The 14,174-nt window shown below is 40.1% G+C and overlaps 1 protein-coding gene across 3 annotated transcripts; it reads right to left on the bottom strand.

The window, feature by feature from the left end:
- Window positions 1-3,719: 3,719 nt before the first annotated feature.
- c1galt1c1 (C1GALT1-specific chaperone 1) lies at window positions 3,720-6,758 on the bottom strand. Of its 3 annotated transcripts, none has more exons than XM_023992783.2 (2): window positions 6,627-6,758; window positions 3,720-5,187 (listed from the first exon to the last, which is right to left on the bottom strand). In XM_023992783.2, exon 2 carries the CDS (start codon window positions 5,163-5,165, stop codon window positions 4,209-4,211), a length of 957 nt encoding a protein of 318 aa, XP_023848551.1. In that variant the 5' UTR covers window positions 5,166-5,187; window positions 6,627-6,758; the 3' UTR covers window positions 3,720-4,208. The 3 variants fall into 3 exon arrangements, with proteins under 3 accessions (XP_023848551.1, XP_023848550.1, XP_070300917.1); XM_023992782.2 differs by having other exon boundaries at window positions 6,623-6,735; XM_070444816.1 differs by having other exon boundaries at window positions 3,720-5,703; window positions 6,623-6,701.
- Window positions 6,759-14,174: the final 7,416 nt, after the last annotated feature.

Genomic DNA, 14,174 nt, shown 5'->3' with positions numbered 1-14,174 from the left:
TTGTATTATGAATTTTAATTAAAAATAAAATAATAATAATTTTTAAAAAAATACAATAAAAAAATACAATTTTGAAATGTGAAAAAAAAGTATAATAAAGAAATAAATTCAAATTTAAAAATAACATATATAGGGAAGGTAGTCAGGGAAGTGATGGAATTTTGTTTAAAGTATTGCCCTTTCTTAAACATGCCATACAAAGCTGGTTACAATTTCAGTTTTTCCTCCAGAAAAGAGAGAACAAATATTACAACAAATGTTATGGTTAAACTTAAATATACTGATTAWTTAAAAAAACATTCTTTATGRATAACATTTTTTWAAATGGTATTATATTTATTAATGATATTATGAATATAAACGGAGGAGTTATGTCACATATGCAGCTATTGAAAATATATGGGAATGTCTGCTCAATCCAACCTTACAACCAACTGAATGCAACATTACCACAAAAATGGAGGCAAGTGGAGAAGGTAGGGAACTTTATTGCCTGTCATATCTTAAAGATACAAATTGGCTGAAAGGAATTGGCAAAAATGGAGAAAGAAATACTAGTTTAATTTTAGGACAAAAATGTTGACAGCTGCGCCATACAGGTTGCAAAATAAATGGGAAGAGATTTCCGATGTACCGATTCCATGGCACAAGGTTTATGAACTGGTACAAAAAGCAATTCAACACTTAGAGTTTTTCAATTTCAATTYTTATACAAAATTCTTGCCATTAACAGAATGCTATATATATGGGGCATACAACAATCTCAGCTATGTAGATTTTGCTGCGAAGAGACAGAATCATGAGAACATTTATTCTGCTATTGCCCCTATGTAGCTCGTTTCTGGTCACAGGTTCAGGAATKRTTWAAAAAATCACAACATTCACTTAAACTTTACCTTACAAATAACAGTGTTTGGAAAGCCACAGTTAGTCAATAAATAATATAATAATAATCGTAGGAARGRTTTATCTTTAGCTCAAAATCTGTGGATACTATACGATTAGAAAGGTTAAACATTTATGTAAAACATCACAGCACAATTGAGAAACATATGGAACATGGACACCAAACGAACGTGGTCTATGGTGATAGGTGGGATGGGCTGAGAGTGGCTGAGGGGTGGGATTGTTTGGCAATGGATTATTGTTATGCGACTGCTTTACATAAAAGTACCATGTATGCAAAATCTGTGTGTAAAAGTCAAAAGTTTGGACACACCTACTCATTCAAGGGTTTTCCTTTATTTGTCCTATTTTCTTCATTGTAGAATAATAGTGAAGACATCAAAACTATAAAATAACACATATGGAATCATGTAATAACCAAAAAAGTGTTAAACAAATCAAAATACATTTTATAGCCACCCTTTGCCTTGATGACAGCTCTGTACACTCTTGGCATTCTCTCAACCAGCTTCACCTGGAATGCTTTTCCAACAGTCTTGAAGGAGTTCCCACATATGCTGAGCACTTGTTGGCTGCTTTTCCTTCACTCTGCGTTCCAACTCATCCCAAACCATCTCAATTGGGTTGAGGTTGGGCGATTGTAGAGGCTAGGTCATCTGATGCAGCACTCCATCACTCTCCTTCTTGGTCAAATAGCCCTTACACAGCCTGGAGGTGTGTTTTGGGGTCATTGTCCTGTTGAAAAACAAATGATAGTCTCACTACGCACAAACCAGATAGGATGGCATATCGCCAGTGGTGTAAAGTTCTTAAGTAAAAATACTTTAAAGTACTACTTAAGTMGTTTTTTKGGGTATCTGTATTTTACTATTTTTGGCTACTTTTACTTCACTACATTCCTAAAGAAAAKAATGTACTATTTACTCCATACATTTTCCCTGACACCCAAAAGTACTCATTACATTTTGACAGGAAAATGGTCCAATTCACACACTTCTCAAGAGAACATCCCTTGTCATCCCTACTGCCTCTGATCTGGCGGACTCACTAAACACAAATGCTTAGTTTGTAAATTATGTCTGAGTGTTGGAGTGTGCCCCTGGCTGTCCGTCAATAAAAAGAAATACAAAATTGTGTTGTCTGGTTTGCTTAATATAAGTTACTTGAAATTCTTTATACTTTTACTTTTTATACTTAAGTACATTTTAGCAATTCCATTTAGTTTTGATACTTAAGTATATTTAAAACCAAATACTTTTCGACTTTTACTCAAGTAGTATTTTACTGGGTGACTCACTTTTACTTGAGTCATTTTCTATTAAGGTATCTTTACTTTTACTCAAGTGTGACAATTGAGTACTTTTTTCACCACTAGGTATCGCTGCAAAATGCTGTGGTAGCCATGCTGGATAAGTGTGCCTTGAATTCTAAATAAATCAGACAGTGTCACCAGCAAAGCTCACCCACACTATCATACCTCCTGCTCCATGCTGGCAACCACACATGCGCAGATCATCCGTTCACCTACTCTGCGTCTCACAAAGACACGGCGKTTGGAACCAAAAATCTCAAATTTGGACTCATCAGAYCAAAGGACAGATTTCCACCAGTCTAATGTCCACTGCTTGTGTTTCTTGGCCAAAGCAAGTCTTCTTCTTATTGGTGTCCTTTAGTAGTGGTTTCTTTGCAGCAATTCRACCATGAATGCCTGATTCAGTCTCCTCTGAACAGTTGATGTTGAGATGTGTCTGTTACTTGAACTCTGTAAAGCATTTATTTGGGCTACAATTTCTGATGCTGGTAACTCTAATGAACTTATCCTCTGCAGCAGAGGTAACTCTGGGTCTTCCTTTCCTGTGGCAGACCTCATGAGAGCCAGTTTCATCATAGTGCTTGAGGTTTTTGCGACTGCACTTGCAGAAACGTTCAAAGTTCTTGAAATTGTAYAGATTGACTGACCGTCATRTCTTAAAGTAATGATGGAGTGTTGTTTCTCTTTGCTTATTTGAGCGGTTCTTGCCATAATATGGACTTGGTCTTTTACCAAATAGGGCTATCTTCTGTATACCACYCCTACCTTGTCACAACACAACTTATTGGCTCAAACGCATTAAGAAGGAAAGAAATTCCACAAATTAATTTTCAAGAAGGCACACCTGTTAATTGAAATGCATTCCAGGTGACTACCTCATGAAGCTGGTTGAGATAATACCAAGAGTGTGCAAAGCTGTCATCAAGACAAAGGGTGGCTATTTGAAGAATCTCAAATATAAAAAATATTTTGATTTAACACTWTTTTGGTTATTACATGATTCCATGTTTATTAAAATGGGTGGGTGGGGGGATTATACAATAAAAGGGATCACAGCTTTCTCCTGGTCAGTCTGTCATGGAAAGAGCAGGTGTTCCTAATGTTTTGTACACTGTGTATAAAGATAATACTGTATCTCTATCATTCTCTTTGTTTACCACATATGACTGGGAAATCTATTTGAACTGGTAATTACTAGTTGGAAACTCATCTATTTTAGCCATATTACATTAGTCCCAAAAAGTGTGTGTAAGTGTGCGTGTGTAATATATATATATATATATATATATTTTTTTTTTTAGCTTATCAATAACAAGGGGTAAGATGAAAATGATTCACTATGAGCAAGGCCTATTTTGCTTTACAGTGCTCTATATTTGGTTTTGCACTTTTTATAATTAAGAACTATGATTTCCCACTATGACTGAATGCAGCAACAGAACAGTCTCATGACACAATTCATTTCATTTAGTTGTTGGTATTAGGAGGATAAACATGGCTGTCAATTTCAGGCAATTTTTATTTCACCTGGTTTTCCAAGTGGGTAAAATAGTTACAAAATAAACAAATCCACCAACATTAATTTCATTACAATGACAACAATCATGTGTAGCAAACTATTTCTTTACAGACTTTTAGTCATCTCAATACTTGATGAATTTCACCAAATGTTCACTCCATGTGGCCYTGTATTAGCCTAATTAAACCAAATCAGCCACAGATACCAATGAGAAAAAAACGAATTGTGTGAAAGAATTAGATATATTTCTTCATAGCACTGCATTAAGCCTACATTCTTCACAACCACAATTGTATTGTGCAGAGTGCAAATTTCAAAAGGTATAAAAGACTAAGACTAATGATTTTGCCACCCTCCCTCATGTATACAAACTGAATAAGAAAACGGTCTTTATTCAACAGTTAGACTTGACGTCACACAGCAGCAGTCTTTTTAATTCCATGTCTGGCCCAAAGGGGGAAGCCTTGTACTTTAGTCATTGTCAGAGCCCTCGGGGGGCAGGAATATCAAGGAATCATGGAAGTTGTGCCCATACGGGCGTAGTCTGTAAACCCCAAACATCATGACCTGCATCTGGTTTGGTGACATTCCGCTAAAGGTGATAGCTAAGTCAGAGCAACAGCCCTCCACCACATCCAAAGAGTTTTTGGACATGCCGTCTTGGATGAGTGAACCCACACTCTTACTGTTGAACAGCCCCTTGCCCTGTGTGTCCTCACCATTCTCTGCAAAGACCCCAGTGTACTTCAGACATATGGCCAGCTGTTTCTCCTCGCTTAGCTTCCACAGGGATCTGCCTCGCTCTGGACACTTCTCCCCGTCTTTGAACACGTTCACCAGCCTTCTGAGGGCTTCGTAGCTCAGCACGATGCCGCTCTCGTACTCCACGTACTCCAGCTCGCCCGATTTCATGGTGTGACCGATGTAAAAGGGCTCGTTGGGGTCTTTGGCCAGAACGAGGTACTTGAGGTTCTCAATAATGGCAAAGGTGGTAGGCCGCGCCACAAAGAACCAGCGCAGGTCACCGGAATTGTCATACGCGTGCTTCAGGGCCTTGTGCAGCTTGGCCCACTCGTCCTGTTCGTTAAGGTCCACCGCTTCCAGAGCTTTGGCTGACTCGGAGCTGTAGAATACGGCCTGGTCGCAGTGTTTACCCCAGGTGTCCTTGGCTGTGGCCCAATACACTAGGACCTTAGGCTGAACCATGATGACGCAATAGACTCGCACCTTCTGGCTCAGCTCCAACATCTGGGGCTCGGACAGGCTCTGTAGCTCGTCGTTGGTGGGAGCCTTGATGTGGTGGTGGTGGTGCTGGTCCTCTGGGCTAGACTGCATGCCTGGTGTGAAGCTCCCTAACAGGGACAACAACAGGCAGAATATGCCTCCCAGGGCCATCCCCTTCATGAAGGAGCTGCCTTCTGACAACATGTTCGTTTGTCAGCAGCACACACTGTGAAAGTAGGAAACAAACATTAATTTGCCAAATTACTAATCAAATGGATACTCATGGTGGTGGTCATGGATCAAAATAAAGAAGCTAGCTAGCTACATAACAAGTGACTGTCATTTCATGTTAGTTGAGTGTAAAAAACTATACTGAACAAAAATATTAAATGCAACATGCAACAATTTTAACGATTTTACTGAGTTACAGTTCATATAATGAAATCTGTCAATTGAAATAAATAAATTAGGCACTAATCTATGGATTTCACATGACTGGGCAAGGACTCARCCATGGGTGGGCCTGGGAGGGCATAGGCCTAACACTTGAGACTGGCCCACCCACTGGGGAGCAAGGCCTAACCTATCAGAATGAGTYTTTCCTTACAAAAAAGCTTTATTACAGACAGAAATAYTACTCAGGTTCATCAGCAGGTGAATAAGCCGGATGCGGAGGTTCTGGGCTGGCGTTGTTACACGTGGTCTGCGGTTGCGAGGCCAGTTGGAYCTACTGACAAATTCTCTAAAACGACATTGGAGGCGGGTCATGGAAGAGAAATTAACATTGAATTCTCTGGCAACAGCTCTGGTGGACAATCCKTAGTCAGCGTGCCAATTGCACATTCCCTAAACTTGAGAGATCTGTGGCATTGTGTTGTGTGACACAACTGCACATKTTAGAGTGGCCTTCTATTGTCCCCAACACAAGGTGCACCTGTGTAATGATCATGCTRTTTAATCAGATTATTGATATGCCACACCTGTCAGGTGGATGGATTATTTTGGCAAAGGAGAAATGTAAACAAATTTGAGATAAATAAGCTTTTTGTGCATATGGAACATTTCTGGGATATTTTATTTCAGCTCATGAAATCATGGGACTTTCCATATTGCGTTCGTGTGTTTTTCAGTGTAGTTCACTTTTTACTATTAGAATCAAGTTAGCAAAGGACAAACTTGTCAGTGCAAAATGAACAAACAATTTCATGGCTAACTGGCTATGAAACTTGACAAACAGGTTTACAAGTAAAGGGTGTATCAGAGTGCCAAACGTATACGCACGCGTAAACACTGCAGTGTTCTAAAATATTGGACCATTTCTCCGCGCAGCTCAAGCAGTTTATCAAACTGTCAACACATTCAAATGAATAGAGGACGTATACCGSGGGACGCGTTGGTTGGGAATTGTGGGGAGGTGCGCGTTCGGACTGTGCATCCCCCGAGAATGGTGGTCATAGTGGTCGTCTATGAGCAGCGTACTAATGTTACAAAGGGACGCCGTACTATCGCGTCTCAGCGTCTGTGGACTATGATTTACGCTTAATGAAGCTGTCGAACGTTAGGTAACATTACAGATAGCTAGCTACCTTAGCTATAATCACAAAATGGCAAATATCTCATTAAGACAAACGTTTCAACCAAAACATCAAGAAAACACTTACCTACAAACGACTTCCGCTGACTAAGAATTCCCTCCCTTATYTTTAGTTTCCACTCCTGTCGAGAGAGCTGTCAGGTATGCTGTGGCAGATCAAGGGGCTAGGGTTCCTGTCTAGAAGCACGATTTCGATTGCTCCTACAGTTTTGCATCGGTACTGCAGTTTAACTGACGCTCGGCCCAGAAAGACAATTTCCACATAGAGAAGTCAGATTTGAAAATTCCTAACAAGACACATTGGTCATCACCTTTGTGCACAAAACATCAACTGAATTATTCAATCATTGTTGCTCACAGTTGAAGATATTAACATTTTATACAACGGGTGGGTCAAATCCTGAATGCTGATTGGTTAAAACCTCATTCCAGACAGTTCCACAAGTTGCCACCAAAATGTTTATTTACTCTGTTCCATCTGACTGCGCAATCCACTGTCTCCTCAGCCTAGCCAKGCAATTTATCAACTTGATCTCCACTATAAAAAGCATCTAGACATTATCTCACATGTCTTTTAGAATAACATTAAGTTTTCAACAGCGGAGATAATTTAGAAACTTGATCTCCACTATAAAAAGMATCTAGACATTATCTCACGTCTTTTAGAATAACATCTCACATTTCTTTTAGAATAACATTACGTTTTCAACAGCGGAGATTCGTATAAAYCTTGCTGTCTGTCTCTCTGACATTTGCAACATTGTTTSAATATTCAAATTCGATCTCCTACTGTCCCATAGTGTCGGGACGAGACAGACAGGCAGCGTTTCTCAGCCAGTCGAAATCATGAATCAGTTGGCATAATTTTTATGGATATATACAACAAAAATGTCAATTGAAAAAAGGTTAAACAAAACGCAGCTAATTTGCATTCTTTCCAGCTTCAGTTTGAAGTCATTGTGTTAATGTAGATGTGTTGTTCTTGACGAGTGAGYACATTTTCTATGCCAGGCGAAATCGCGCCTCATTGGCTCATTGTTAATGATGTTTCCAAATAAATGTCACTAGAAAACAGCTTAAACAAATGCAGCTACTTTGCTGTTATTATGTCTTCACTTTTTGACGTGACTGTAAGTTAGCTGTAGTTGGCTAGCTAGCAAGCAAGGGATAAGAACGTTGCCAGCCAGTATGGCAATGGAACATTTAGAACGAACGACTGGGTCGGGTCCATAGACACAGAACAAAAAGACACGACTGGGTCGTGTCTCTTGCAAGATTTGTGTCGAGACTATATCTTGTGGAAGGATGAAATATTATGAATAAATTAATCAAAATAAACATTTTAATGACAATATGTCAATCATTATTTGAATATGTTGGTAACCCGTTGTATAAAGTAATAACGCCCTCAAGGCGGTGTTTAGAGGGTATATTGGCACACTCGACTTCGTCTCGGGCCTAACAACACCCGTGCCAATATATCCTCCAAACACCGGCTTCTCGTGCATTATTACTTAATTATTATGAGAGAAGGCCAAKAGTGTGCAAAGCTGTCATCAAGGCAAAGGGTGGCTGCTTTGAAGAATCTCAAATATATTTTGATTTGTTTAACACGTTTTTGGTGTCTACRTGATTCCATATGCGTTATTTCATAGTTTTGATGTCTTCACTATTATTCTACAATGTAGAAAATAGTAAAAATAAAGAAAAACCTTGAATGTGTCCAAACTTTTGACTGGTTCTGTATATCTGTTTTCTATAAATCTCAGATACAGATACACTGGGGTATTATCAAGACTAGCAATTTAGCTTATTTCCCCATTCTTTTGGACAATAGCCAATTTCTCCTTGTTTCCCATTGCCATTAGATTCAAGTTCACCATCCGCTTCCGCCATCGTCCTCGAGTCCATCCACCTTCCATAGTCTTCCAGGAGGCTGATAATATCCTCAAAAAGTTCTACAACTGCACCATTGAGCTCCACCATCTTGACTGGCTGCATCACCKCTTGAAATGGCAACTGCTCGGGGCCGAACTACCTGCCATCTAGGACCTCTATACCAGGCGGTATCAGAGGAAGGCCCTAAAAATTGTCAGACTCCAACCACCCAAGTCATAGACTGTTCTCTCTGCTACGGCACGGCAAGCGATACCGGAGCACCAASTCTGTGACCAGAAGGCACCTGAGCAGCTCCTACCCCCAAGCCATAAGACTGCTTAATCAAATGGCTACCTGGACAATTTACTTTACACTGACCCCCTCTAATATTTATGCTCGTAAGCATTTCATTGTAAAGTCTACACCTGTTGTATTTGAWGCATGTGACCAATACAATTTGATTTGATTTGATTTAGTCCTCCACTCCATAGTCACTCTGAGAATTCAGTTCATCCTGCTCTTGGAATCCTCTTGATATCCCAGCCACAGATATCTCATATCTGTGGCTGGGGGACCATTGATTCATGAAAAATATAACTTATAATTGCCTCACGATCTTAGTTCAACTGTACCTCATCAGAACCTAAAATATAAGCTTGATTTACTCCAGTKTTTGTATCAAAGTAAATGTAAAMAAACACTATATAGCCTCAAAAGATGGTTAAAGCTATCATTTAGATATCATGGATGGTCAGTCCTTGCATCCAATTGCTCTGTCTATGAATTTGAGAGTGGTTGCATTTCTCCAGCCCCATCCCTCAGCTTTTTACCGAAACGGGGTAAGGGAGAAAGCTTAGTTATTGTTTCAACTGCTGATTACCGCTTTAAACTATGTGTGTGACTATAGTAAATTTCACTTATTTTGACACGAACCAGATACAATGCCATTGTACAAACTTTGAAATGGATGTCATCACCAAAACTCATCATATAATATTTTATTTTGTATARCCTAATGTTGAAATTAGATTTTGACACATCATAATTTTTTTTTCATTTTGAAATTGAGTAATACAATATTCTATGATGGAAGTCTAGTCCTGCTTGTTTTCATCACWATTTTTTCATCACTATTTTTCACCTAAGAATGAGCAGATGAGATGATGTATAGAGGTCAGATCAAGACACCAGATTGTTTTCAACAGCAATTTCTGAAACCTGTAGACAACCATATGACAACCTTATAAATCACTTACAACAGTCTGGGCCTTTTGATCATACTCCTATTTCCTGTTATTAAAAACCTTTCATTTTGACAAAGAGACCTTAAACCTAGAGCATTGACACACCACATACTACGTACCCTATTGAACTTTTCTCTGATCTTTTTTCAAGAATCACTAAGGTTATATATGATCAAGGTTGTGTGAAATGTAAATGATAGGATGGTTTTGCAAATACATATATAATAATACTTCATTTTTTTATGTATAACATTCAACAGACTTCCCGTATAAACTGATATTAGGAAAGCAGGGCACACAATTGTCTTTGTCAATAGCTTCATGTTCGGACAATGAGAAATGGCTGAAGACCACCCAGTGAGTCATTTCCCTGAAGCTTGCCTAATGATGGTCTCTAAACACAACGTTGTGTATTCTTGGTTTAGAATTGTAMTTAACGGGGTACAAACATTTGTCACTGTAGTGGCACGCTGTATGGTACGCCCATTGTACCTTTAGTTATAGGTGCATAATTATACCCTTGCAGTTCATACCGTGGAAGAGCAAATAGTGTACCTTAGGGGATGAGTTAGTAGGTTACCTTTCTTACATATAGTCCACGGGTACAAAAGTGCACCTTTAGAAAATGTACAATTTGCCTTTTTAGGGTACCACCAGAGTGACAAATCCGTTTCTTTTAAGTGGCATAAATGTACCTCTAAAAAGGTTTGCAAAGACTTATTTTCATATTTCCCAGGGTGCCTTTCAAGTGAAATTTAGAGTACCACCCATGACTGTGTTTGCTAGTGACAGAGACATGGTTTTTGCATTCTAAGACACTCAGTTCTGTTACCTTCATCAAGTGGGTAAATATTCTTGACAATATATTACATACACTGAGTATACAAAGGATTAAGAGCACCTGTTCTTTCCATGACAGAGACTGACCAGGTGAATCCAGGTGAAGCCTATGATCCTTTATTGATGTCACTTGTTAAATCCACTTCAAGCAGTGTAGATGAAGTGGAGGAGACCAGTTAAAGGATTTTTTTAGTCTTGAGACATGGATTGTGTATGTGTGCCATTCAGAGGGTGAATGGGCAAGACAAAACATGTAAGTGCCTTTCAACGGGGTATGGTAGTAAACTCAGCAAAAAAAGAAACGTCCTCTCGCTGTCAWCTGCGTTTATTTTCAGCAAACTTAACGTGTAAATATTTGTATGAACATAAGATTCAACAACTGAGACATAAACTGAACAGGTTCCACAGATGTGACTAACAGAAATGGAATAATGTGTCCCTGAACAAATGGGGGGTCAAAATTAAGTAACAAGTCAGTCAGACAGTCAGTATCTGGTGTGGCCACCAGCTGCATTAAGTACTGCAGTGCATCTCCTCCTCATGGACTGCACCAGATTTTCCAGTTCTTGYTGTGAGATGTTACCCCACTCTTCCACCAAGGTATCTGCAAGTTCCCTGACATTTCTGGGGGGAATGGCCCTAGCCCTCACCCTCCGATCAAACAGGTCCCAGACATGCTCAATGGGATTGAGATCCGGGCTCTGCGCTGGCCATGGCAGGACACTGACATTCCTGTCTTGCAGGAAATCACGCACAGAATGAGCAGTATGGCTGGTGGCATTGTCATGCTGGAAGGTCATGTCAGGATGAACCTGCAGGAAGGGTACCACATGAGGGAGGAGGATGTCTTCCCTATAACGCACAGCGTTGAGATTGCCTGGAATGACARCAAGCTCAGTCCGACGATGCTGTGACAGACCATGACGGACCCTCCACCTCCAAATCGATCCCGCTCCAGAGTACAGGCCTCGGTGTAACACTCATTCTTCGACGATAAACGCAAATCCGACCATCACCCCTGGTAAGACAAAACCGCGACTCGTCAGTGAAGAGCACCTGTTTGCCCAGGTCTGTCAGCGACAGTGGGTTTTGGCCATAGGCAACGTTTGTTTCCGGTGATTCTGGTAGGACCTGCCTTACAACAGGCCTACAAGCCCTCAGTCCAGCCTCTCTCAGCCTATTGCAGACAGTCTGAACACTGATGGAGGGATTGTACATTCCTGTTTTAACTCGGGCAGTTGTTGTTGCATCCTGTACCTGTCCCGCAGGTGTGATGTTCGGTATGTACCGATCCTGTGCAGGGGTTGTTACACATGGTCTGCCACTGCGAGGCTGTCCGTCCTGTCTCCCGTAGCGCTGTCTTAGGCTTCTCACAGTATGGACATTGCAATTTATTTTCCTGGCCACATCTGCAGTCCTATGCCTCCTTGCAGCATGCCTTGCATTTTCTTTTGGTTTTTTCAGCGGTCCAGTTAGAAAAGCCTCTTTAGTGTCCCAAGTTTTCATAACTGTGACCTTAATTGCCTACCGTCTGTAAGCTGTTAGTGTCTTAACAACCTTTCCACAGGTGCATGTTCATTAATGGTTTATGGTTCATTGAACAAGCATGAGAAACAGTGTTTAAACCCTTTACAATGAAGATATGGGAAGTTATTTGGATTTTTTTCAAATTATCTTTGAAAGACAGGGTCCTGAAAAAGGGACGTTTCTTTTTTTGCTGAGTTTAGGTGCCACGTGCGTCAAGAACTGCAATGCTGCTGAATTCTTCATGATCGACAGTTTCTCATGTGTRTTAAAAATGGTCCACCACCCAAAGGACATCCAGCCAAGTTGACACAACTGTAGGAAGCATTGGAGTCAAAATGGGCCCTGATATACTCAATGTATATCATAACSCCATACTTTGACAGGCTTGTTTTACCCCAACATAGTGGTCGGAAACTCCTGGTTTGCAGGCCACATYAGACAAGTCCCATTATGCTGGCTTGCAAAGTGAAATGTAATTCCTATTGGATTTCAACCAGAGTTAGGATATCCATTTTTTAAAAACTTTTAATCACCCGCAACGTGTATGTTACGAATCGGGAAGCAAGTACAGGGAGTGAATTGAACAAATAATAGAACAAACCAAGGATCACGAGTAGYGTACAGACATAAAACACAGAAACTATAACGCCTGAGGAAAGAACCAAAGGGAGAGACAGATATAGCGGAGGTAATCAGGAAGGTGATGGAGTCCAGGTGAGGCTCAGGTGCTCATAACGATGGTGGCAGGTGTGGGTAATAATGAGTAAACTGGCAAYATCGAGCGCCGGGGAGCGGGAGTAAACATAACAGCAACCTGCATTTAGAATGACTGCCAAGGTAGGGAAAATGTATAAATGAGACTACCTAAACCATTTAAACAGGAAGGACTACTTTCATATTGGATTAGTTAATTTCATGTAGCATAAATAAGATCAATCAATCAATGTGCATGCAAAAACACAACATTCTAAAAATCAACCTGCAATAGAGCTTGCTGGGACATATGATAATGATCAATGTGGTTTTTTGTGTGTTATGATTGTACAGAAATGTACTATTATACTAGATGATTCGCATATGTAGGCCTACCCTAAAAGGTACCAAACAGTACAAGATTATATGTGTATCTCTGAAGGTACATTGTGTATTTTGATCTATTTGTACCCCAGGGAACAATACTGTACCCTAACCATAGCCTTTTTTTTGGAGAGTGTATGACTACAAGGGTAAGACAAAAAAAGAAACAGAGTCTCTGTGCGTAGAAGGGGCTGTGATTAGAACAGTGAATCATGTTGTCTGTGATAGGATGAACAACCCATTGGAACAAGAAAATGGTGTTAGTCAGACATAAAGAATCTGAGGATGCTGACTGGCCTCTGATTGCTATTGGAGAGTAAACATTTGTTAGGGCCCTCTGAACAAGCAGAGATAGGCCCTAGATGCATTGACAGAATCCCCGAATTGTGTCTATGACGATGGGGCCATTACATCAAAAYCATTTAGACTGAGACTGGGTGACATGATAATGTATTGATCCCGTCATGATGGATGGTTGAGGAAGATATAAAAGTGAAGTTCCCAGTCAGGGTAAGATAGTACAGTCCATAGCCACCTAAGCTATTGTCATCATGCTGTCCTTAGCACTGTTCTACATTTTAGCTGTTATTTGCTCTGCCAGACGGACGCATGCTCTACCACTGTATCCAGACGCAAGCTTGGAACCTCAAGAAGGTATGCAAGAGAATCTGTGGTGTTTTTGATTTCCCTTAATTTGATCATTTCTGAATAGTCTATGTCTATAATGTTCTATTTTAGGGCATGTCTTGCTGAACCTTATGAGACAATTAAGGTCTCATCTTTTCTTGGTGGAATTGATAGTGTTCAGGTTTCTGATGTTCATTCTTAGATCCCTACGCAAAAGGTTGTGAGGGCAATGTTGAACTCTGAAATTCTTTGTCTGTTGACAGAGAATTTTCTATAACCATGTAGGTCTACTGTAGATGGCAAAGGGGATAGATTTTCCTCTGAGAACAWTGAAGGCAATAGCTATTTTGACAGTTAAGTTCAGGGTTTGAGTCTGGATTAGGGTGACATAATTGGGTTCACTGGAACTTTCAACAATGGTTTKGG

Source organism: Salvelinus sp. IW2-2015, linkage group LG8 (genome assembly GCF_002910315.2).
Source record: "Salvelinus sp. IW2-2015 linkage group LG8, ASM291031v2, whole genome shotgun sequence".
Lineage (NCBI taxonomy): Eukaryota > Metazoa > Chordata > Actinopteri > Salmoniformes > Salmonidae > Salvelinus > Salvelinus sp. IW2-2015.
The sequence above is the reverse complement of the archived record's forward strand: the minus strand, read 5'-3'. Positions and strand labels throughout refer to the sequence as shown.